Source organism: Rhinatrema bivittatum, unplaced genomic scaffold (genome assembly GCF_901001135.1).
Source record: "Rhinatrema bivittatum unplaced genomic scaffold, aRhiBiv1.1, whole genome shotgun sequence".
In the NCBI taxonomy this organism is placed as follows: Eukaryota; Metazoa; Chordata; class Amphibia; order Gymnophiona; family Rhinatrematidae; genus Rhinatrema; species Rhinatrema bivittatum.
The window spans coordinates 177,092-203,330 of record NW_021820565.1 but is presented as its reverse complement, the minus strand read 5'-3'; the positions used below and the strand labels follow the sequence as shown (position 1 = coordinate 203,330).

Genomic DNA, 26,239 nt, shown 5'->3' with positions numbered 1-26,239 from the left:
AGTCCCTCCCGAGAGAGACGAAGCGAAGAATCCCTGCAAGCCAGACAAAGGGGAGAGCGCGGCATGGCCCCGATGTGGAGGAGGAGCAGCAATTAAAATCAGCTGGGCTGCCGGGGCTGAAAGAGCGGAGGCAGAGACTGAACTCTGCACGTTCCTAAACTCTCTCAGAGGCTGCAGTACTTTACAAGTAATGAAGAGAACTTTCTTTCTTATATATATATATTTTTTTATTTTTATTTTTTTGAAGACAGGAGGGAAAAGATCCCTGCAGGCAGCCTTAGAAAAAAAAATCATCCCCGTGAAGGGAGACAATTATGGAGGGAGAGAGAGAGAGAGAGAGAGAGCTGAACAGGGTGAGTGACTGGCACCACCAATTTCCACCCCTGCAGCCGAGGACCACCAGGAATAGGGAGCCTAGGCTGTATAAAACAAGGGGCCAAGCCCCCCTAGGCCCCCGCAAGAGCAAGAAGACAGGGACTGTCTCCTGTGAAAGCGATCCACAAAGTCCAAACTTTTTTTTTTTTTTTTAAATCAATAAAGGATAAATACTTGCTTGATCCAAACAGCGTTAGAAGCAAAGGGAGAAAGAATCCCCAAAAGGGACAAAGAATAAGGCAAACAGGGAACCGCAGGGTGAGCTGTTCCACCTGCTGGAGACAGACAAATACTGAAGGGCTGCAGGGTAGGCTCTGTCCTCATATAGGATACCCTTTCAGTTTTAGTCTGTCTCCACCTGCTGGACAGGAGGCTGAACCCATGGTCTGGACTGATCCGGGTATGTACAGGGAAGGAGGAGTATGAGAAGGAGGCTCAAAAAAACAGCAGGAGCCTGGGAAGACTGGGTAGCCAAAAAGGCTTTGTGCCTTTTTGGCTACCCCCTCGGGGGATCTGGCAAATAGTCTTGGTCTGGGTCAGATTGATCCCCAGGACTGACAAAAACAGGAGATAAATCGGGTGGGAGCTCTCCTGGATCCATTGCTCTGGCCTGGACTTCCTGAAATGTGTTTAAAATGGCCGCCGTTCCCGCACTGAGGGGAAACGGATCAGCTCAAGGCGCTGGTCTTTTAACTGCACCTCGGGGCCTGAAATTGCTTCCCACCGGCAGGAGAGAACTGCCTTCCCCTCCTGACAGACACTGTGCGCAGATGCCTGCCCAGGAGAGCCTGGTTGATGACTCTCCACAAGCCGTGCTGCAGCCATCTATGTGCATCGAGAAAAAAACGGTGTGGTAGGGAGACCAAGCTCTGAGAAAAGCGCCGAAAATGTGCCCGAAACAGAGCAAAGAGCAGCCACTAAAAAAACAGAGGAGAACATTTAGGCCAATTTTAGACGAGGTTCACTTGAATTTGAAAATTTTTTTTTTTTTTGTCGGGCACATGACGTAGGGAGAAGAGGGACCGGACCACCAGTATTTTACTCTGGTGCCTTATCTGCCTTGAGCTCCGCGGGGTAACCAACCCCAGCTCCTTCTTCTGCAACCAGGGGGGGGAATGGCCTCGCAAGACCTAGCTACCCCCCCTGGGAGGAACTGAGGCCTCAGTTCACTTTTTTTTTTGCTTTGCTTGATTCCTTGAATGTAAATTATACCCTGCTCTTTTTTTTTTTTTTAAAGGGGAAAATGTCTTAAACCAGATTAGGTCAAGACTGCAGGAATTGCACCACCTCCACCTGCTGGAGACAGAGAAATACTGAAGGGATGCAGGAGGCACACCAGGTTAAGTGAGGGTGCTCTTCAAGTTTTCTCTGTCTCCTCCTGCTGGAAGGGAGGCATAACCCACAGTCTGGACTGATCCGGGTACGTACAGGGAATCTTGGTTATGCAGCAGTGCCTGAAAACTTTTTATTCTCTGCCTCCATCTGCTGGTAGGGATGCAAAACCCTCTGAGCTGGAGTATGAACAGAAAACAGGGAACGAGTGGCCACCATTCCTGCCTTCGGGTGAAACAGCGGTGAGGAGTACGGAGAGAGAGAGGCTGCCGTTCCCTTCCTTGGTTAAGGAAGCGAGCAGGCACCATGTCCTCCCTCAGTACAGGCAGAGAAGGTCCAGGTTTTGCCCTTATTCTGTTAATGGTCTTGTAGTTATATAGTGTCCACTTGTCCTTAAACCACTGGACGTCCTCACAGGCAATGGGGCAAAATCTGGCCAATCTCAGCTCGACCTCGGTAACCTGGAGCCAGCTGATAACCCCAAACATCCGACAGGATTGTAGAAGAGAGAGAGAGGAGAGAGGAGAGAGAGAGAGAGATGTGGCTCTTTAATGTCACCCCAAAAGCCCATCAGCTCTTACCCTTCCTGTAGCACACAGGGCCCGGATGGGCGCCCGCAGACTCTGGGCCAACCACGAACATCCCTGACCTGCAGAAAGGAAACAAAGTCACCGGGAAGGGTCTTAAAGTGCTACGGCCGTGTGCTAAACACGAGCACCGGATTCCCAACTCGACGTGAAGAGAGGAGCACGCGCCCTCCATATTCTGAAAACCTTGCAGCGTGAGCTTTGACCGACCGAGACCGGTTACGTCTCCAGCTCCGAGAGTAAGAAAGGAAGGTAACAACCCCCCCCCCCCCCCCCCCCGTTACACTCAGGAAGCAGCACATGAGGGTGACAGGGACCCCCACCTGAGGAACAGCACCGAGCCCCCTCCCCTACTGAGATCCAAGCCAGCCAGGGTCTTACCTGAAGAAGAGCATGGAGCCCCCTCCTCTACTGAGATCCAAGCCAGCCAGGGACCCACCTGAAGAACAGCATGGAGCCCCCTCCTCTACTGAGATCCAAACCAGCCAGGGACCCACCTGAAGAACAACATGGAGCCCCCTCCTCCCCTACTGAGATCCAAGCCAGCCAGGGACCCACCTGAAGAAGAGCATGGAGCCCCCTCCTGCTGCCACTGTGTTCACATCCAGCTGTGGAGCCTGAAGGCTTATCCCGGCGGTCGTGGCCTCAAAGACATGCTCATACCCCCCAGCATAGCGGCTAACATCTGTGGATGTGCCTGTAGAGGGGAAGGAGAAGGGGGAGGGTCAGAGAGCTCTTCCTCCGATAGAAGAATAAAGCAGTTATTTTATTTTATTTTTAACAAACTCAAGTTTTTGTCTGCACTACCCAGGGCTGGAAATTAGTGGCAACCAATCAATCACGCGGTTGCAAAGGCAATTCCATGGCCTGGGGGGGGGGGGATCCAGCATGATTCCCGTCAGGCCAGGCCACAGATCACACAGCACACCGAGATCTCCCCGGCCCATCCCGTCTCAGACTCTGCCGCCACTTAGTCCGTGGACTAGGATTCCAACCCGGTCGGGTTCTCGTTCCACTACCATTCACGGAAGACGAGATCTTTTATCGGTTCCTGTAACGTGAATCTATGCCTTCTGAGAAAGGGGAGCGTGGAGGGCAGAGACTGGATGCGGAAGAGGGGAACCAGAAAGCTTTCGTCTGGAGGGGAGAGAGAGACACAGACTGCAATCCTACAGACAGGGGCATCTCAATGTCTGTGTGTGTGTCTCTCTCTGTCTGTCTGTCTGTCAATCAAGGCCTCAGCCTCTTTACATCTGTCAGCCTCTGATTTTGTAGTCACGTGTGTGTCTCAGTGCAAGTCTTTCTTTCTGTCCACCCCCTTTCTCAGTCCCGAATCTGACTCTCTCTTTCTCGCAGCTTAGGTCTGTGTCCCTCCTTCCCTGGTTCTTTCTCCAAGTCTCTCTCCCACGCGGCTGCCTCCTGCCCTCCCCTCCCCTTCTCTCACCTCCCATGTCGAAGCCGATGACGGGTTGCCCGTCCTCCTGGCGGTACGTGGTGACGGCGTAGCCCACCACGCCCCCCGCCGGGCCCGAAAGGATGGCTCTGGAACCGCTGAAGCTCTCCATGGGCGTCAGCCCCCCATCGGATCGCATGAAGAGCACACGGACATCCTGCAGGGGAGGGGAGGGAAAAACAAAGAGCACAGAGCAGGAGTCTGGCATGAAAGGACGGGGTGAATACTACTGGGGGTGAACAACGCTGGAATAGGGTGGTAAACATCATTGAAGTGGAACAACATATGGTAAACATCTGATTAATACACAAGCGAATAGCGTTGGTATTCTGGGGATGTAATACAGTGACATATGAGTTGTATAAAATAATCAATGAATATTGAATCACTAACTGGATTTTATGGGTAGGTTTGGATTTTAGGTGAATGTGGTTTTGGGATATTAAAGCTATAGGGATATTAAAGGTACAAGGATATGATATATGTGTAGAAGATTACAATGTAGTATTATGTGATGTAAAAATGACATTTCCACAGTCACAAGATGGATGAGGTTTTCCATCTTGATTGATTAAAGTGTTTATCTTATGCGGATTGTACAAATGGGTTAAGTGCAATATTAATAAAAAAATTTTTGAAGAATATTATGCTACTTGTTGTATGGAATTAGACACATGACGTGAAATGTCAGGTACTGAAGTAGTATGTAAATGTATCATATTGATTGTTATTGATTCCTAGTGTGTGATGATGAAAGGACGTCCACCAGTGTTTCTCTGGAGCAGCCCAGGAAAGCAGAGGTCATAGCTGAGAAAGCAGTCTGTGTGGACCGGGAAGCTCTCAGGCAGGCTCATCCTTGGTCAGGAACAGGTGGCTCTGTCTTCTGGCAGATAAGCCGAAACGCAAGGGCAAAAATGCGTAACTTAATCAGCAGAAGCAGCCACCATCGGGACAGCCGGACAGGCAGAGCTCTATGCTCGCCTGGTTCTGCTGCTTCCCGCATACCACAGGCCCCCACCCCTCCCCCCTCCTCCATTCCCAACACACAACCACTGGTAATGGCTCCCTGTTTGGAGGCCCGGACACAAGAAACCGTGCAGCCAGCCCCGGGAACTTCTTTGGGGCAAACCCAGACAGCGCTGCACCTGCAGAGACCTCGACACTTCGGCCTGATGTGCAGCAGCTGTGAGGAGGATGCTCCACAACTACCCACTGAAACTATGAGAGATTTGACACGCTATAGGAAAGTTGGTCCTTACCTGCTAATTTTCGTTCCTGTGGTACCACGGATCAGTCCAGACTCCTGGGGTTTTGCCTCCCCTCCAGCAGATGGAGACAGAGAAGTTTTGAACTGACTCTGCCCTAATCCCTGAGGTGCCACCTACAGTCCATCAGTATTACACTGTACCCAAGCAGAAAGGTTAAAACCATAACTTCCACTATAACACAACTTCCCCCCGAAGAGCAGAGGGAATGTAAACCTGTAACGTAACTAACCAAACATGCCCATACTCCCACCCTGCAAGGGAGGGCATACACTATAAGAACATTTGAAAAATCTGCAGAATATTAAATGACTAACGACTGAGCAGGTTCTCTGTTTCCCCCAACTCTGAAATGAGTGGGACTCTGGACAGATCCGTGGTACTACAGGAACGAAAATTAGCAGCTAAGGTCTATTTTCCTTTCCCTGTACGTACGCAGATCAGTCCAGACTCCTGGGATGTATCAAAGCTTCCCTAACTGGGGTGGGACTGAGAGAGTCGCGCTCGGAACTCACTAGCCCCAAAGGAACCAGGCTCTGGGGCCCAGACATCCAGGCGATAATGCCTAGCAAATGTGTGTGTAGATTTCCAAGAAGCCGCCCGACAAATTTCCTGCGACGACATCTGCTGACATTTTGCCCAAGAGGCTGCTTGCGATAAGAGTAGAATGAGCCCGAAGACCAACCGGGATCGGACGGCCCTGAACTAAGTATGCTGAGACAATAACTTCCTTTAGCCAGCCCGCAATAGTGGCCCTTGAAGCTTTATGATCCTTCCTTGGGCCACTCCACGGGATGAAAAGATGGTCCGAGAGACGGAAACTGTTCGTAACCTCCAAGTAATGCAACAGCACTCGTTTCACATCCAACTTCCTTAGATCCCTAGACTCAGGTGTAGAAGAATCCAGGTCTGCAAAGGAAGGAAGCTCCACCGACTGATTCAAATGAAAGGAGGACACCACCTTCGGGAGAAAGGAAGGAACTGTCCTCAAGGAGACTCCTGCTTCTGTAATCCGTAGGAAGGGCTCCCTGCAAGATAGTGCCTGAAGCTCTGATACAGGTCTCGCTGAGGAGATAGCCACGAGGAAGACCACTATCAATGTCAGATCCTTCAGAGTTGTTCGCTTCAATGGCTCGAAAGGCGCATTACAAAGAATGCGGAGAATCAGATTCAACTTCCACGAAGGATAAGGGTTCCGAACTGGAGGACGCAAATTCTTGGCCCTACACAAAAAGCGAACCACATCTGGATAGGATATCAGGGCAACACCATGTACCCTACCTTGAAAACAACCAAGAGCCACCACCTGGACACTTAGGGAATTAAAGGCCAACCCTTTGGCCAGGCCTGCCTGTAAAAAGGCCAAAACATCTGCAAACGAAGCCCTGGACGGCTCCACCTCGTCATCCAGGCACCAGGCCTCAAAGATACCCCAAACTCTGACATACGCCATGGAGGAGGGGGCTTGCGAGACTGTAGAAGTGTAGCAGTTACCACATCTGAGTAACCCTTACTCCTCAATCTCTGCGTTTCAAAAGCCATGCCGCTAGACAGAAGCGAGCTGCCTCTTGCAAACAAATGGGGCCTTGGTGCAGAAGATACAGAGATGGACGAAACCTCAGGGGTTCATCCACTGCTAGATTCACGAGGTCCACAAACCATGGGCGACGCGGCCACTCTGGCACAACTAGCACTACTTCGCCTGGACTTCAATGCGACGCAGCACCTTGCCGACCAACGGCCAAGGTGGAAATACGTACAACAGAATGTCCTTTGGCCAGGGAAGGACTAGAGCATCCATGCCCTCCGCTCCTGGCTCCCGGCGCCAACTGAAGAATTGGGAAGCCTTGGCATTGCGGAATGTCGCCATCAGGTCCATGGAGGGCGTGGTCCAGGGGTCACATAGAAGACAAAAGGACTCTTCGGAGAGCTCCCATTCCCCCGGGTCCAGCAGGTGGCAGCTGAGAAAAATCGGCTTGCACATTGTCTACTCTGGCTATGTGAGAGGCTGCTGTCTTGTGCAGGTGCTGCTCCGCCCAGCTGATCAACAGCTGGGCCTCCACTGCCACTGGTTGACTCTTGGTTCTGCCTTGACGACTGATGTAGGCCATCGTCGTCACATTGTCGGAGAGCACTCTTACTGAAATTCCCTTTTCCAAGGGAAAGAGGGCCTGCAGAACTAACCGAACCGCTCTGGTCTCCAACTGATTGATCAACCAGGAGGACTCCGTTCTTGACCACTGGCCTTGCACCGCTCTCCCCTGACAGACTGCTCCCCAATCAGAGAGACTCGCATCAGTGGTTACCACTGTCCAAGAGGGCATTTCCAAGTCCACTCCCTGACGCAAATTGTCCAGGAGAAGCCACCAAACATGACTGGAACGCGCAGAGTCGTAAGGGGTAGAAGAAGGTGAAATTGTTCAGAGAGTGGATTCCAACGGGAGAGTAATGCTGACTGCAAAGGCCTCATATGCGCAAAGGCCCATGGGACTAGGTCGAGAGTGGAAGCCGAACCGAGAACCTGTAAATAATACCAGACTCTGGGACGAGGCATGGTTCGCAAAGTCTCCACCTGAGTCTGCACCTTGGTAAGGAAAACCTTGCCCAAGAGGGTATCGAACCGAGCACCCAAAAACTCCAAGGACTGGGAGGGAACCAGATGACTCTTGTCCGGATTGACAACCCAGCCCAGGGAGCTCAACAGCTGTAGGACACGATGTATCGCTTTTCGGCAAAGGTCCTCCGATTTCGCTCGAATCAGCCAGTCGTCCAGATAAGGATGCACCAGAACATCCTCTCTCCAGAGAGCCGCTGCTATGATCACCATTACTTTGGTGAATACCCTGGGTGCCATTGCCAGACCGAAGGGCAGGGCACAAAATTGGAAGTGATGCCAGAGGATGGCGAACTGCAGACACTTTTGATGGTCAGGGCGGATGGCAATGCAAATACGCCTCGGTCAGGTCTAGAGACGCCAAGAACTCTCCCCTGTGAACGGACACTATCACAGAACGAAGAGTTTCCATGTGAAATTGAGGCACCCTTAGAGCCGATTGACTCTCTTTAAAATCGAGGATGGGTCGGAAAATGCCTTCCGTTTTGGGTACCACGAAGTAAATGGAGTAGCGACCCAGCCTGAGTTCTCCTGCGGGTACTGGTACTATGGCGCCCAAGTATTGCAGTCGTCTTAGGGTGTCGCACACAGCCAGACGTTTTTGCTCATAAGAGCATGGGGGAAACCAGAAATCGTTCCCGGAGCGGCCAAGCAAAATCTAAAGCATAGCCGTGATCTAGTATATTGAGGATCCACTGGTCCGAGGTCAAATTGGCCACTCCTCTAGGAAAAGGGACAACCTGCCCCCTATCTTCGGTATGGAGGAGTGAACCGGCATCACTTCAAATGTGAGGACTTGAAACCCCCATGTTCTTGTGGGGCCCCGTCTCTACCAGGCCGTCTGCCTCAAAAGGACTGATTCTAGGAATGTTGCCGGCTAGGACCCTGCCAAGACGAGGACCTGGAAGATTGAAAATGGCGATTCCCCGGAATCTCGAGCGCTGGTGAAAGGGCCCCCTCTTCCTGGGCTTATCCTCCGGCAGTTTATGGACTTTGTGCTCTCCCAGAGACTTAATCAAGTCCTCCAATTCTTGGCCAAACAGCAATTTTCCTTTAAAGGGCAATGATCCCAATTGGGCTTTTGAAGAAACATCCACAGACCAGTTCCTGAGCCATAGGAGTGTGTGGGCAGAGACAGCCGAAACCATAGTTCTGCCGGAAGTGCAAAGGTGGTTATAAAGCGCATCCGCGCTGTAAGCCACCGCGGCTTCCAACCTCCCGGCTTGAACCGCCTCTGCCTCAGAAAGGGATGCTCCTCATTATAACTGCTTTACCCAGCAGAGACTGGCCCTCAGTGCAAAACTGCTGCACATGGCAGCTCGGACCCCCAGAGCAGACACTTCAAAAATCTTTTTCAGCTGCAACTCCAGTTTGCGATCCTGTAAATCCTTGAGGGCTGTGGCTCCCGTCACAGGGATGATGGTCTTTTTTTGTCACCACGGAGCCCGCCGCATCCACCTTAGGCACTTTGAGGAGGTCCAGGGCTTCCTCTGGTAGCGGGTACAATTTGTCCTTAGCTCGGCTAACTTTCAAGCCCACTCGCGAAACAATAGGTCAGTAACTGACATATGGAAGGAAAAAGACCGAGCTGGACCCCCCGAGTCCTACCATCACCGGATCCACAGCTCCCAGCCACAAATCCTCCTGAGGGACCTCAGTCCCCAACTCTTCCATAATAGCTGGGACGAGTGGCTCCAATTCATCCTTTCGGAATAAGCGTACCACTTTTGGGTCATTCTTTTGACCACTGGTGTTGCCAGTTTGCTTGGTAGACTGGAGTTGGCGGTCCAGATCCGCATCCGGTCCCTGAGGATCCTGCAGATGGGGCTCCTCTCCATCCGAATGCTCCGAAGACAAACTGTCCTCCAGACAAGAAATAGATCTGAGTGGATGTTTGGGCTTTGTGGATCCCATCCCCAGTGGGGACTTGGGGCACTTGTGGGTCGAGATGGCCCTGCTGGGGCTGAACGAGGGACCCTGCTATCATGTCTTCTAGCTGCTTTCCGGGCCTTAAAGGCCTTATTTATTTATTTAACATTTTTCTATACCGAACTTCATGACAAGCTTCATATCAGGCCGGTTTACATCAAACTTAGGGGTTAACTGAACATAACCATATAACAGGAAGGCCGAAGCGCAGATACAAATAACAGGGAGAATGAACTTGGGGGCTAGAGTAGCCAGGAAATAAAGGACAGAGACAACTAGAGAATGAGAACGTATGAATATACAGTGGCTGGGTCGGTCATTTAGTCTATGTCTTTGTGTCTTTAGTCATTTAGTCTATGTCTTTGTGGGGCAGCAAAACAAATTCTGAGGAGAACGATGAAGAAGAATCATCAGAGGCTGGCCCCCCCCAAGGGTCCTCCCCTGACGAGTGCTCCTGATCAGCTTACAAATCGTCGTCCCCCCCCCCCCCCTGGAGGCCCTGGCAAAAGTGGTGGTGGGGAATTCCCTTCCTGCTCTTGGGCCCTGAATGTTTGTAAAATGGCTTCCGTTCCAGCGCTGAGCAGGAAAGGGTCTGAGGGCTGACGCTTTCTATCAAGCCTCCCAGGCTCTCAGCGCACTCGGGAACCACTGCCGCGGGAAAAGTCACTTACAGCCTTCCTCGAGGTGCCCTCCCCTCCGGAGAGGCACTCAGAACAAACACCGGCTCTGGAGAGCTGCACGAGCGTGTGCGCTCCCACACGACGAGCAGGCCGCACCACGTGGCATAAAGAGCAGGCTAAATTTAGCATGGGAGCTTGGCGGCTGTAGGGCAGGCAGAGAAGCAGAGGTGGGGGGGGGGGGGGGGGGGGGAACAAAGAGGTCGCTGGGTCGGCCATGAAATGAAGAAAAAAAAATTACCTCGTTCCTCTTCCAGTTTGGCACTTCGCGGTTTTTTGGGGGTTTTTTTTGGGGGGGTTTTTAAAAAAAAAAAAACACAGGTTCTGCCCCCTCCTCTGAGGGTGAGTGAACCGGGCTCCCTGGTATCACCCTCAATTGCTGCCAAGAGGGCCGGTTACCCTCTGCTCCTCAGCCTCTATTACCAGAGGGGATGGTCCAACCAGGACCGGACAACTCCCTGAGAGGCCTAAAGTACCTTAGTTCCTTTTTTTTTTTTTTTGATCCGGCTAAGTCTTAAAACCAATCTAAGTAATGTAACGAATTCTAGCTAATCCAGACTGAAGGGATTTGCACCTCCATCATCTGCTGGAGACAGAGAAATACTGAGACTCTAGGTGGCACCTCAGGGGTACAGGATGGAGTCAGATAAAACCTCTCTGTCTCCATCTGCTGGAGGGGAGGCAAAACCCAGGAGTCTGGACTGATCCGGGTACGTACAGAGCGCTAAAAAAAACCATACTGGGGCGCAAAGTTTAGGATTTACCCTCGTGCTCCCTGTATTAAGATCGGAAGTGGCCGAGAACAGTGCCGCGTCCTCCCTCAAATACCCCCTGCAACGTGAAGTGGTTTGTGAACCCGCAGAGTATATATAAATAAATCTATATTTTTTTTTGGGGGGGGGGGGGGGGAATCCACAGCAATTGTCTCATTTTATTTGTAACAAATCCCAAAGTCAGAACCTCGACCTCAATCACCAAAACGAATCCCGCAAGCACAGAGGAACCGTAAACCAGGGGCTGCTTCCCTCGCTTAACTCTCTCGTGGATGGGACCGTCTGAATCCTGCGCTAGTCGGGGCTCTCTATTTAATTTTCTCGATTATTTGGGGAGGTGATGGCGTCAGGGAAAGGCGCTCTCTCAGTCTTGTACCCCCTTTTTTTTTTTTTTTTTGTGGACTTCAACCCTCTAGAAAGGAAACAGCTTGTGGCTACCTTGTTTTGTTTCGTTTTTTTTTTGTGTTGTGCGTTCTTGTTTATTGTGCTTCAAGATCTGTTGATGTATTCAGACCTTAAAATGAATATCAGAAAATGCTATATAGAGAAAGTTAAAAGAAAAATCACCAGCTCTGGATAACTTTTACATTGGTGCGATGCCAGATCCCACAGCCAGCAGAGCTAAAGCTTCCAGCGAGAGGAACCGAAAAACCTCCAGGTCTGTGCAGAATCCAGGCACAGTGCAGCACGGGCACCAGGAGTTCACCTGCGTAGCAGGCACAGGGGCTCAGCGGGGAAATCAGAGTCCACTTTATTGGGGGGGGGGGGGGGGGGGGGGAACACCTCTAGGTCTAACAGGAGTCAGCAGAGAGCAACTCGGGTGCCGTAGCCCCTGTCCCCTGGAGCCTAAGTCTGGGATTCTCTCTCATCGCAGCAGGAAAGTCCTGCACAGAAACAGTCAAACGTGTCGAGCTGAGAACCACCACCCCCACCCCCAACTCAGGGCACTGAGGCCTCTGTGCACTGCTGAAATGGAAGAGGGGGACCCCCTCCTCCGTATGCGATCGAAAAATGAATCTCCAGCTTACGCGGAGAGCAGGGCATGCACCGCTAGCCTGGAAAAATCCTCAGACGACTCCGTGCAGAAGGCAGAAACGGACTCTATAACCTGGATTATACAGACCCGCGTGTCACTCCCGCCCCCTCGTCAGGCGAGCCTGCACCATGCACACTTACTCGGAGCCGGTGCCGGAAGCCGGCTCGGAAGCCGTCCAGGTACCTCCGAATGCAGGGGGTAAGGTAGGCGTCGGCGCATGCAGTGTAGCCGCGGGGAACGATCCGCACCATGGGCATCACCTCTGAAGATAAGGACACGTGGCTGAACCCCAGCTCTTGGGCCAGCTTCCCTATCTGCTGTTCATGTGCTGACCACCTGCCAAGCAAGCACAGATTACTGCAGGTCAGCAGAGAAAATACCACAGGACAGCTGAGACCCTCCAGCCACGCAGACAGAAAATACCACAGGACAGCTGAGACCGCCACCCAGCCACGCAGACAGAAAATACCACAGGACAGCCGAACCCTCCACCCAGCCACACACACTGAAAATACCAGAAGACAGCTGAGACCTCCACCCAGCCACACACACACAGAAAATACCAGAGGACAGCAGAGACACCCCCCCCCCCCCAAGCCATGCACACGCAGAATATCCCTGGACAGCAGCAACCCCCTTAGATACTACATTTTCGTGGCTTAATGTGCCTTACACGTAGGCGTGCGTGAGCCCGGGCCGGCAAGGCTTAGCGTGACTCTCGTAAAGGAGCGTCAGGGCAGGGGCCTGCGTGGCTTAGTTTTTAACTCACGTGTAGGAGTGCATGAGCACCACAGCTAAGCTGCGGATCCCCTTCGCCAGCACTCCCTCCAGGTCCTTCCTCAGTCTTCCCAGGTCGGGGGGACGCCACACCTCCAGGGAATCCCCCGTGGAGCCTAAGCGACAGAGAACGGAAGTGAGGCGGCCAGTGATGGAGAAGTCCCACAGTCAAGACTCAGACAATCCCTCTCTTCATCTCCTCCCAACACCAAGGCACCCATTCCCATTCAGTGCAAGGCCTGCTGGCCAACGGAAGCTAACGCTGGCAGCTTTTGGGTCCCCTGCCCCGGCTCCTGGTTCACTTTTGTTTTTTTGTTTTACCACAGCATTAAGGCAACGGCGTCAACGGGCCGAAGAGAAGGCCTGGCATGGAATGTGGTGTCAGTGGGCTGACGCTGGTCCCGCACCATCATCCCGGGTGGCGCACCTCGAAAACACCCGTGCGCGAGCTTCTGAGGCGCGCACAAGCGTTCTGGAAGTCATTCCCTGATGAGCGAAGGAAGGTAAGCGTGTGTAAAGACCTTTAAGAGAAGGCCGAACACATTTATTTGAGCAGGCTTTTCAGGCTCGTGAAGAGCGCATCAATTTGAAAGGCAAAGAGTGCGGCACTTGTGATTTATTGTGGACTGGTTGTTGAGGATTAATGGCTGTAATGTTTAAAGAACGATTACAAGGATATTCAGGTAGAAGGGAAGCTGGTAATAATATCTTCTTGGGTTTTTTTCTAGTTTTGAGTTGAATTATGTAAGTCGCTTTAATGTTCCCCCACCTTGAATTTTGGAATGTGCAAGTAAGACATTTTTTAATTAAAAAAAAATAAGAAAAAAAGATTTTGCATGGTATGGGTCCATCTCAACTAGCGTCAAGGTTGACTAGGTATGTTCCTGTAAGAGAACAACAATGTTTAAAAAAAAAAAAAAAAATACAGTCATGATTTTGGACTGCAAAAGAGGTACAGTATAGGGGTTGAAATTTATCTGTGCACAAAACAAGAGCAGGATCTGGGGGTGATTGTATCTGATGATCTTAAGGTGGCCAAACAGGTGGATAAAACGAGGGTAAAAACCAGAAAGATGCTTGGCTGCAGAAGGAGAGGATTGGTCAGCAGATAAAGGGAGGTGATATTGCCTTGTATAGGTCCCTGGTGAGACCTCACTTGGAATACTGAGTACAATTCTTACATAAGTAACATAGTAATGGCGGCAGAAAAAGACCAACATGGTCCATCTAGTCGTGCAGGTTATCCCCATGTTTCAGTTAAGTGTAGTAACTGCTGCTCCGTGCCGGTTAAGCTTTTTTATTTATTCCTCCTCTTGCCTTTAGGGATCCAGTGTGTTTATCCCACGCCTCTTTGAAATCCTTCACAGTTTTAGTCTTCACCACTTCTTCCAGAAGGGCATTCAAGGCATCCCCACCCTCTCAGTTAAGAAATATTTCCTGACATTGGTTCTAAGCCTTCCTTCCAGGAGTTTCAAATCGTGACCCCCTAGTTCTACTAAATTGTTTCCAATGGAAAAGGTTTGTTGACGACCATGGATCATTAAAACCTTTCAAGTATCTGAAGGTCTGTATCATATCACCCCTGCTCCTCCTCTCTTTCAGGATATACATATTCAGGTTCTTCAACCTCTCTTCATAAGTCATTCGATGGAGATCACCCACCATTTTGCTCGCCCTTCTCTGGACCGCCTTCATCCTGTCTCTGACTCCTTTGAGATTACGGTCTCCAGAACTGAACACAGTACTTCAGGTGAGGCCTCACCCAGGACCTGCACAAGGGGGATTATCACTTCCCTTTTCTTACTCGATATTCCTCTCTCTATGCAGCCTAGCATTCTTCTGGCTTTGGCTATCACCGTGTCACACTGCTTCATCAACTTCAGGTCATTAGACACTATCACCCCAAGGTCTCTCTCCTGCTCCGTGCACATCAGCCCTTCACCCCCCAACGCATATAGTTCTTTCGGATTTCCACAACCCAGATGCCACCCCAGACTCTACACTTCTTGGCATTGAACGTCAGCTGCCATATCTTCGACCACTCTTCCAGCTTCCTTAAATCCAGTCTCATTCTCTGTACTCCTTCCAGTGTGTCCACTCAGTTGCAGATCTTAGTATCATCCGCAAATAGATAAACTTTACTTTCTATCCCTTCCGCAATGTCGCTCACGAAGATGTTGAACAGAACCGGTCCCAAGACAGATCCCTGTGGCACTCCACTTAACACATTCTCTCTTCCGAGTAGGTTCCATTTACCATCATCTGTTGTCTGTCTATCAACCAGTTTGTAATCCACGCCAACACTTTGGAGCTGACTCCCAAGCTTCTCATTTTTTGTTGATATCAAAAGCTTTACTAAAATCCAAGTAAATTACATCAAGTGCTCTTCCCTGATCCAGTTCTCTAGTCAGCCCATCAAAGAAATCAATTAGATTCGTCTGACAGGACCTTCCTCTGGTGAATCCATGCTGCTTCTGATCAAGCAACCCACCAAATTGTAGACAGTTCATTATCCTTTCCTTCAGCAGAGTCTGCTGCCCGAAGACTCAAAGCTGCCACCTCAAATGCCCTCTTCAACTGGATCTCTAGTTTGCGGTCCTGCACGTCCTTCAAGGCGGCTGCCCCAGCCACCAGGACAGTGGTCTTCATGACCACAGAGACCGCCACGTCTACCTTTGGAATCTTCAAAACATCTAAAACATCAGTCAAAGGGTATAGCTTCGTCATAGCTCTACCCACTTTCAGCCCTGCATCTAGGGCCTCCCACTCCCGGGTCACCAGTTTGCATACTTTCTTAGGCAGTGGGAAAGATGTTGTAGGACCCCTTATGCCATAGAGGACTGGATTAAGGCCCTCATTGTCGGATTCCTCTGGCAAAACCTTAAGACCCAGGACCTCGGGGATAAGGGGCTGTAGCTCGTCCCATTTGAAAAGACGGACCACGCTGGAATAGTCTCCCTCCGTAGGCGTGCTATCTGGGTCATAAGTATCAACATCTCCCTGATAAGGCCGCGGGTATGAGTCCACCCCCGGGACCGCCCCCGAGGCTGGTGCCGATCCTGATCCAGCAGACAGGTCCTGCGGCCCACGGGGGCTGTCACCCATCGGGTGTGGCTGTTCCGTAGGGCACTGTTGAGGCTCTGCGCCCAGACCTCTCTTCCCAGGTGGTTCCGCCCATTCCCCTGGGTGTCCGGGTCTCTTAAACAAATGCTGAATGCTTCCCAGCTAGGAAGGCTTGGTGCATGAGGAGGATAAATTCAGTGGAAAACCCCTCCAGGTCCCCATCCCCCTCCGGGGAATCGATAGGCGCCACATCACCAGCCCCCACTGTGGGATCCTCTCCCATCGGGGCTAAAATGGGAAGGGAATCCTCCTCCCTCGATCTGAGGTGCGAGCCACTTGGCCCCTCCCCGCGGGGGGGGGGGGGGGGGGAGGAGGGAGACGGGGGCCAACCAGTCCTGAAGAGCCCTCCAGACCCGGGGAGCAGGCAGAGCATAAGGAGGCCGAAACCAAAGCCTGACCGCATGTGCCACGAGCGCAGCCCCATCCACAATAGCGGTCCTGGGGGGAAAATGAAGGCCGCAAATACCACCAGCCGCTCGCTGCTGCAACACGGGAAAAGTTTCAGTCAGGCAGGGAAAAAAAAAGGAACCTTGGAAAAAACTGCGCGCAGCCGCGCCACGGTAAGCAAAAAGAAAAACAGCCCGTCTCCGGCCGAAACGCTGAGCCATGGACCGCCCTCTGCTGAAATAAACGGCCCAAACTTAGAACTCACCCCTTCCCTCCGAAAGCAACCCGGAGCCCCGGGAGCTGAGGGAAAAATGTTGACAGCCTCCCAGAACGGCTGCAGAGGACCCGGTCTCCCCTGCACCGACTCCTTACCTCAGAGCCGAAGACAGTCGGCCAGATGCTCAGCCTCAACTTTTTTTTTTTTTTTAAACTTTACGGAGGCAACCAGAGTAAGCTCTCGCAGGGATTGAGGGAGCAGCTGTAGCAGTCTCGGTGGTGAATAACCAGGAGCCCCTGGCCATCACACACCGAACTGTGGCGGGCGAAACCCTGACAGGGATATCCAATCCCCCGGACACCCGGCTTCCACTGAAGGATGGCCCACGCAGGTGCCTAACACCTCAGGAAGCTACCGCACTTAAAGAAATAAATCTAACTAAATGAAAAACTCAAACTAAAGACTGCAGGTGTGCATCTCTACCATCTGCTGGAGTCAGAGAAATACTGAGGGCCTGCAGGTGGCCCTCTTGTATATATGGCAGTGCCCAAAGCTTTTGCTCTCTGACTCCACCTGCTGGTAGGGATAACACAACCCATTTCTCTGGACTGATTGGGTATGTTCAGGAACAGGCCCATGGGTATGTTCAGGAACAGGCCCCATGGCCTCGTCCACTTTCAGTTTCCCCAGATCTTCCCTTACATTATCTTCCGTAAATGGAGTTTCATCTACTCCACCCCCTTCTCCAGTCTTGATAACAAGTGACGGTCCTTCTCCAGGGTCTTCTTTAGTGAACACTGAACTGAAGTATGTGTTTAATATTTCTGCTAATTCATCATCTCTCTCCACCCATTGATCCTTATCCCCTTTCAATTTCACTAAACCACTATGTACCTTTCTCCTTTCCCTGAGGTATCTGAAAAATGTTTTGTCACCTCGTTTTATCTCCTTAGCAATCCTTTCTGCTGTCTGACTTTTTGCTTTCTTGATTACTTTTTTCATCTTCCTCAGTTTTCCCAGATAATCCTCCCCGTGTTCCACTTTCTGGGATTCTTTATATTTCTTAAAAGCTGCTTTTTTTGCTTTTATTACATCAGCCACATCCTTTGTGAACCAGATTGGATTCTTATTTCTCTTACTTTTGTTTAATTTTCTAACACATAGATTTGTTGCTTTTGTAATTGCTCCTTTTAGTCTGGCCCACTGTTCCACCTTTCCCCTTTTCTCCCAGTCTTCAAGTTCTGCCTCCAGATATTTCCCCATTTCTACAAAGTCTGTTTTTTTTGAAGTGCAAAACTCCGGTCTTCGTGCGACTTCTCTGTATCCTGTTTGCGATATCAAACCATACCTGATGATCACTGGTGCTGAGGTGGGCACCCACCCGTACATTAGAGACATTATCTCCGTTAGTGAGCACTAGGTCGAGTACCACAGCCTCCCTCATGGGTTCCATTACCATTTGTGTGAACAGAGTCCCTTGCAGGGCATCCACTATCTCTCTACTTCTGGTAGATTCTGCAGAAGGGATTCTCCAGTCCACGTCCAGCAGATTAAAGTCACCAACAATCAACACTTCTCCCTTCTTTCCCACCTTTATAATGTCTTCGATCAGATCTCTGTCTAGTTTGTTGGGTTTGTGGCATATTGTGGACTCTTGGTCGAAGTGGCGATGACTCCTCCCATGGGGAGAGGCCCCGTGGGGAACCACAACGATTGGCTAGACTCTAGTAAGCAGACACTGAGGAAAAGAAAGCTTTATTATACTGCTGTTGATGAGTTGAATCATGCCGAAGAAACGGACAGTGCAGTAGTCCAGCGATATCACAGTAAGCTCAGACAGTCTCTGTAGTTGATGGTCTCGCCCAGATGTAGCAAAGGTGCGGTAGTGTTCCGCAGCGCGGAATAGGCCGTGAACCTGAAGGCTGGAATGAGGAGAGCTGGAGCGTAGTGATACTCACAGAGTAGCAGTGCTGATAACTTCCTTTGGTAGTTGAAGAGGAAGGGGACCAGAGGTCCGTGGTGCAGGATACCCTGAGCAGATTAAGCCCTTGAGGAGCGAGTACCTAGGAGAGTCGTGGGTTCCTGAAAAGAAAGCAGACAGGACCCCCGAGGGGCGGTTGTCCTTAAGGTTAGGCAGATTAACCCCGGAGGGCGAGTAGAAGCGAGAGGCCCCTGAGGATCGGGTACCCAGAGCTTCCGTAGGAGTGAGATACCCCGAAGGGTAGTGAGGAATCCAAGCGAGCAGCTTAGAAGCGGTCAGAGTAGCAAAACCGAAGTCCTTGCTAACTCGTTGAATTGGAGCAGAGCGGAGGTTTAAATACCTGGAGGTACTGACGTCATGAGGTGGGGCCGCCCCCGAGGTTCCCGCCATGACGTATTAAAAAATGTAGGCAGCGTGCGCGCGCGTGCCCTAGGAGGCCTCAGGAAGAAGCATGGCGGACGGGGACGCCCATGCTGGCTCGGAGACACTGAGGGTTTCGGTCAACAGCAGCGGAGGCAGCCATCTTTCCAAGGCAGGAGGAAAAGGGTAGAAGAGAGGTAAGGCAGAGCAGTCGCAGCCGTCTGCGACCGACGGACGCAACATAGTTCTTTTGTCTTGAGTCGGAGGCCTGGCAGCAATCCAGTGAAAATGGATGCACCATCATCTTTTTTTTTAGGACGGCCCATAAAAGAAAATTATTACTTACCTGCTAATTTTCGTTCCTGTAGTACCATGGATCAGTCCAGACCGTGGGTTATGTCCCCAATCCAGCAGATGGAGTCAGCCCAAAACTTCGAGGGGGCGTCACCATAAGTACTACTACCCCCTCTGCAGGAGTTCAGTATCGAGAATATCAAAGCCCGAGTAATCAGAAACCCCCTGAATTGGATCAAGTTTAAACAAGACGGCAATAATGAGCCGCTGAATTTAAAACAGAGAACTGTACCATCCCACCAACGGATGGGAGGTCACAACTCGTGTCTATCCCCAAGGAAAGAACAATCACAAATAGTGAAACGGGGAACACGTGAGAGAACATAGTAAGAGAAGACAAGAAGAGACTACTGTATAACAGCTGAGTCAAGTCAGACCCCAAGACAGCCGAGCAGGAGTAGAACCCAAAAGCGGTGGGCGTCTGGACTGATCCATGGTACTACAGGAACGAAAATTAGCAGGTAAGTAATAATTTTCTTTTCCCTGTACGTACCTGGATCAGTCCAGACCGTGGGATGTACCCAAGCTTCCCTAACCCGGGTGGGATTCTGCGAGGCCTGCTCGTAGAACCTGTTCGCCAAAGTGTCCATGGACAGACGAGGCGAGGTGTAGTCTGTAGTGTCTCGAGAACGTGTGTAACGATTTCCAAGTGGCCGCTCTACAGATTTCCTGCGAAGACACCGATCGGCTCTCCGCCCAGGAGGCCGCCTGAGAGCGTGTAGAATGCGCCACAATACCGGGTGGAGGAGTCCGCCCCGTCCCGATGTAGGAAGCGGCAATGCCGGCCTTCAGCCATCTGGCAATCGTAGTCTTCGAGGCCTGGGATCCCTTCCGGGGACCAGACCAAAGGACGAAGAGATGGTCAGAAGTCCGAAAGTCATTCGTGGCCTCCAGGTAGATCCGCAGAGTGCGCTTGACGTCGAGGAGACGAAGAGTCCGTGGCTCAGACGAGGAGAAGGAGGGCAATTCCACCGTCTGATTCACATGGAAGGCGGACACCACCTTCGGGAGGAAGGAGGGCACCGTCCGGAGTGAAACGCCCGAATCGGTGAACCGTAGATAAGGCTCTCGACAGGACAGAGCCTGCAGCTCCGAAATACGCCGAGCGGAACATATGGCCACCAGGAACACCGTCTTGAGAGTGAGGTCCTTGATCGTCGCACTCCTCAGTGGTTCGAACGGAGGTCCTGACATGGAACGTAGGACCAAGTTGAGGCTCCAAGAGGGACAAGGATCCCGCAATGGAGGCCGCAAGTGCTTGACGCCCTTGAGAAAACGGAGGATGTCCGGATGGTGTAACAAAGATCCCCCTCCCCGCAGGAGGGAGCCAAGGGCGGCCACTTGAACCCTAAGGGAGTTGTAAGCGAGCCCCTTTTCCACTCCCGCCTGTAGGAACTGGAGGATCTGCGGGACAGACGCCTCCGTGGGTCTTGTGTTCCGGTCGGTACACCACAGTTCGAACACCTTCCAGACCCGCACGTAGGCCACCGACGTTGAAGTCTTCCGAGATCGCAGCAGAGTGGACACTACCGCCTCTGGGTACCCTCGTCGGCGGAGGCGGCGCCTCTCAAAAGCCAGGCCGCAAGACAGAAGAGTTCTGCCTGGTCGAAAAATACCGGTCCCTGGTGTAGGAGGCGGGGAAGATGTCCCAGCCGGATGGGTCCATCGATTACCAGGTGGAGGAGATCCGCAAACCAAGGTCGTCTTGGCCACTCTGGTGCGACGAAGATCACCGTCCCCTGATGAACTTCTATTCGTCGGAGTATTCTTCCCACCAGCGGCCACGGTGGGAACGCATATAGGAGCAGATCGGCCGGCCACGGGAGCGCGAGAGCATCTACGCCCTCCGCTCCCCTTTCTCTCCGGCGACTGAAGAAGCGAGGCGCCTTGGTGTTCTGTGCGGACGCCATGAGATCCAGGTGGGGGGAGCCCCACCTCCGGACGAGTAGCTGCATGGCCGTGTCGGAGAGCGACCACTCTCCGGGGTCCAGGAGCTGGCGACTGAGGAAGTCGGCCTGGACGTTGTCCACGCCCGCGATGTGTGAGGCCGCGAGGCGGCGCAGATTCCGTTCCGCCCACTGCATCAGCATCGCTGCCTCTAGCGCGACCTGCGGACTGCGAGTGCCGCCCTGACGGTTGATGTAAGCCACCGTGGTCGCGTTGTCCGATAAGATTCTGACTTCCTGATTCCGAAGGAGTGGCAGGAAATGGAGGAGCGCCAATCTGACCGCTCTGGTCTCCAGGCGATTGATGGACCACTTCGATTCCTCCGCGGACCACGTCCCCTGCGTGGCGCTTCGGTCGCAGACGGCTCCCCAGCCGACGAGACTGGCGTCGGTGGTCACCACCACCCAATTTGGTAGGTCGAGGGACACGCCGCGAGCCAGATTCCCCGGTACCATCCACCAGTTCAGGCTGTTCCTGGCGAACTGGGGCAGCGGAAGAATCACCTGGTAGTCCTGCGAGAGCGGTTTCCAACGGGACAGAAGAGCTCTTTGTAGAGGACGGAGGTGCGCAAAAGCCCAAGGAACCATGTCGATGGTGGAGCCCATCACCCCCAGGAGCTGAAGATAGTCCCAGGAGGTAGGAGCTGGTAATGCAGAGAATCGCTGTATATGTTCCCGTAGGGCGTGCGCCTTGTCCTGTCGTAGGAAAACCGCTCCCAGTCGGGTGTCGAAGGTCGCCCCCAAGAAATCCAAGCGCTGCGAGGGCACGAGGGAACTCTTGGAGAAGTTCACCACCCATCCTAGGGACTGCAGAAAATCTATCACCCTGGCCACCGCCGCCTGTCCATGTCGAAAGGACTTCGCTCGGATGAGCCAATCGTCCAGATAAGGGTGTACTAGAATCCCCTCCTTCCGGAGGGCAGCCGCCACCACTATCATGATCTTGGTAAAGGTGCGCGGGGCCGTTGCCAATCCGAACGGAAGAGCCACAAACTGGAAATGCTGATCCAGGATCTTGAACCGTAGTAGGCAATGATGCTCCTGGCGAATGGGAATGTGAAGGTAGGCCTCCGTCAGGTCCAAGGAGGCCAGAAACTCCCCTCGATGAACCGCCGCGATCACCGAACGTAGCGTTTCCATGCGGAACCGGGCCACCCGAAGGGATCTGTTGACTTCCTTCAGGTCCAGGATGGGGCGGAAGGAACCGTCTTTCTTCGGTACGACGAAGTAGATGGAATAATGGCCCGAGCCCACCTCTCCGGAGGGTACGGGCGTAATGGCACCTATCTCCCACAATCTGTCCAGGGTCAGCTGCACCGCCCGTCGCTTGATGGCCGACCCGCAGGGAGAAAAGATGAACCGTCCCCTCGGAGGGCGGGCAAATTCCAACGCGTAGCCGTGTCCTATGGTGTCCAGAACCCACCGATCCGAGGTGATCCGTGCCCACTCCTGGTAAAAGAATGCCAGCCGTCCCCCGATCTTGGGAACGGCGGAGTGGGCGAGCTGAACATCATTGAGAGGATTTGGGCGAGGGCTGTCCCGCCGTGGGCGCGGCCCGCGCTGGGCGGCGCCCGCGAAAGGAACGGGACCATGGCTGAGCCCTGGAGGGAGGGGGCCGGGAGACCGCCGGCCTGTAACTCCTGTAGCGTCTTTGCGCCCTCGCTCTGGTCCGGGAGGCCGGGAACGACCTGGTAGAGCGATATCTGTCTTCCGGCAGGCGATGGACCGCGTTTTCCCCCAGCGACTTGATGATCTGGTCCAGCTCCTCTCCGAACAGGAACTTACCCCTGAAGGGCAGGGAACCCAGGCTCGACTTGGAGGACGTGTCCGCTGCCCAGTTGCGGAGCCAGAGGAGTCGGCGCGCCGCCACTACCGAGGCCATGGAGCGTGCAAGGATCCTGAATAGATCGTAGGAGGCATCGGCCCCGTATGCCACTGCGGCTTCGAGCCGATCCGCCTGGGCGGCCTCCCCGGGAGGCAGCACCTGGGAAGTGAGCAGTAGCTGTACCCAGAGAAGGCTGGCTCGCTGGGCAAGAGAGCTACACATCGCTGCCCGCAGTCCCACTGCGGAGACCTCGAAGACCCGCTTGAGGAATACTTCCAACTTGCGATCCTGCGTATCCCGCAGCGCCGCTCCACCCGTCACCGGAATGGTCGTCCTTTTCGTGACCGCCGTCACCGCGGAGTCCACCCTGGGTACCTTGATGAGATCCAAAAAATCTTCCGGCAGCGGATACAGCCTCTCCATGGCTCTGCTGCCCTTCAGCGCAGCTTCCGGGGAATCCCATTCCCGAGTGAGCAGTTGCAGGAACGACTCGTGGATGGGAAAAGCCCGCGCCCGCGGACGAAGAGCCGCCAGGACCGGGTCCCCCTTCTTCGAAGAAGTGACGACAGAGGGCGCGACTGGAGCTGGCGGGTCCGGCGGGGGATCGAGGTCCAACCCCTGAATGATTTGTGGGATTAGGTCATCCAGCTCTTCCCGCTGGAATAGTCGCAGCGTGCGTGGATCCTCTCCCTCCGAGGTCGACTCCCCTTGTCCCGAACCGGCAGGGTCCGATCCTGGGGAGACTGGGTCCGAGCCAGCCCCCCCCCCCCGAGCCCACAGGAAGCCGGACGTTTGCGGGGAGCTGTGGGGCCCCCACGCCCCCCCGGAGGGGGGGGGGGGCCGAGGAGAGGGACGAAGGGCGCGGTAACTTGGGGGGCGGAGGCCCCGTGGGAGCTGCCAGCTCCTGCAGGTACGCTGTGTGCATCAGACGAATAAACTCTGGGGAGAACCCCGGCCTACTCGGGGGAATCTCCGTGGGGGAAAAACCCGGGGGGCCCTGCTCCTGTGATTCCAGCTCCGGATCTTCCTCCGGGAGCAGGTTCGGGGGAGAATCCCCTGAAGCCTCCCCATCCCCCAGCGCTGTCCGATCTTCCTCGCGTCGCAGCGCGTGCAAAATGGCCGCCGTTCCCGCCAAGAATGGGGGAGGGGCCGGCCCACGGCGCCCGGGCAAAGCTGACAATGGAAACCGAGTGCGGGGCCCGGACGTGCCTTCCCCCCCTGGGAGGCACCTGGCACAGATGCCCTCCCTGGAGATGCGCGAGCCGGGCTCGCCGCAGGCCGAGCAACGCGACGGCCGCGGCATAGAGGAACCACCCCCGGCTACTAAAAACCCTTGGTGAGTCTCCGGGCGGGAGGGGGGGGGGGGGGCCGCGAGACGATGCGCCGCTGCGGGGGGGCCCGGACGGCCTGCACAACCCGCGGAGAAAACAAGCGGCGCCGCGGGGGGGCCTGTCCTGGCCTCACAACCCGCTGAAGACGAGCACCCTGCTCCCTGCAGCCCACGAGGAGCGCACAAGATGGCCGCGGGAGCGAGGAAAATTGCTGGTAGGCCGGTCACACCGGCAGTCGTAATTCAGCTAGCTGAAAATAAAAACTACAGCCCAGCAAAGAAAGAAAAACAACTTACCCCGGCAAGAACACGGGCCGTGCTGAGGAAACAAAGGAGACAGAGAGCCAGCACAAGGAAGGAGCCCCGCCTCCCCAATTAATCAATTAACTATCTTTTTTTTTTTTTTTTTTTTGAAATAAAGCACAACTTGATCCAAGACAAGACAGAGAAGAAAAATTCCAACTAAGGGAAAGAACAGAATAGGTTACAGGAAATCGGGAGCAAGCCCAGATTCCCCTACTCGCATCTGCTGGAGTCAGAAGATACTGAACTCCTGCAGAGGGGGTAGTAGTACTTATGGTGACGCCCCCTCGAAGTTTTGGGCTGACTCCATCTGCTGGATTGGGGACATAATCCACTGTCTGGACTGATCCAGGTACGTACAGGGAATGCTTCTTCTCTACCCCACTTTCCTTGCAGTTCAGTTGCTTGGATATTGTTTTTGACATAAAGTGCTGCCTTGAGTGCTATTCTTGAGACCGCACCTTCAAAAGGATATAAACAGGATGGAGTCAGGCCAGAGGGGGCTACTAACATGGTCAGTGGTCTTCATTCTAAAGCATATGGGAACAGACTTAAAGATCTAAACATTCACACCCTGGAGGAAAGGCAAGATAGGGGAGATAGGATAATTTATTTATTTATTTAACAGTTTTATATAAGAGACATTCGAATATCTCAAAGGTTTCCCTGCACAGGAGCTGAGCCTTTTTCAATGGAAAGGGGGCTCTGGAGCGAGGAGTCATGGGATGAAGGTGAAATGGAGTAAATTCAGGAGTAATCGTAGGAAATGTTTCTTTACAGAGAGGGTGGTGGATGCACGAAACTGCGTCCCAGTGGAGGTACTAAAGTTGGAGACGAGGACAGTGTATGAACTCAAAGCACAGGGGCTCTCTGAAGGAGCGGTAAAATAGACTTAGTGTTTGGGTACTTGCCAGGTCCTTATGGCCTGGATTGGCCACTGTTGGAAACAGGATGCTGGGCTCGATGGACCCTTGGTCTGACCCAGCATGGCAGGTTCTTACAGACTGTAGAGCTGAGCAGTTTATGTGGATGGGCAGGCTGGATAGGCCGTAAAGCTTTTTCCTGTCACAATTCTCAGGGAGAGCTACTGAAAGTTCTCTCTGTAAGATATACGAGACTCTCACGACGTAGAGTGAGAGTCTTCTTCCCTGGTAGTCTCGGCCCTTTGGAATGTCTTGCTCCAGAGATTTATTTATTTATTTGAGTTTTTTTATATACTGATATTCGTTTGCACATCATTTCGGTTTACGGGGAACAGTTGTAACAAAGTGAGAGAGAATTACATGGAACCGGTAGAACTAAAACAAGAGCAGTTAGAATCGCAACAGGTAACAATATTAAAAGTCAGTCAACAGCGACGAATTATTTACAAATTTACAATAGGCCGGATGCAAAAAGTGAGGCAGGCGTTGAGCTGGTGGATGGAATTGTAGCAGAGGAGGTATCTGATGTAACGTGAGAGCCATTTTATTTCTATTAGGAAGGTAAGGATTCCTGGCAGGGCCGGTGGTGTTCTGGTAGAAGGTTGGGAGCTGTTTTCAGTTGCCCGTATCTTTAATTCTATTACTGTACACCACTTCAGCTGATCCTACCTT

The 26,239-nt window shown here is 52.8% G+C and overlaps 1 protein-coding gene across 4 annotated transcripts in view; it reads right to left on the bottom strand.

Annotated features, from left to right (window-relative positions):
* Positions 1-26,239, bottom strand: part of OPLAH (5-oxoprolinase, ATP-hydrolysing) — a 174,772-nt gene that overhangs the window by 128,415 nt on the left and 20,118 nt on the right. For all 4 annotated transcript variants that reach the window (XM_029586143.1, XM_029586140.1, XM_029586141.1 and 1 more), the window contains exons 5-9: positions 12,811-12,934; positions 12,182-12,377; positions 3,739-3,904; positions 2,853-2,991; positions 2,289-2,356 (exon numbers count right to left, since the gene is read on the bottom strand). In XM_029586143.1, the coding sequence (XP_029442003.1) occupies positions 2,289-2,356; positions 2,853-2,991; positions 3,739-3,904; positions 12,182-12,377; positions 12,811-12,934 (693 nt within the window). The remainder of the gene's footprint in view (positions 1-2,288; positions 2,357-2,852; positions 2,992-3,738; positions 3,905-12,181; positions 12,378-12,810; positions 12,935-26,239) is intronic.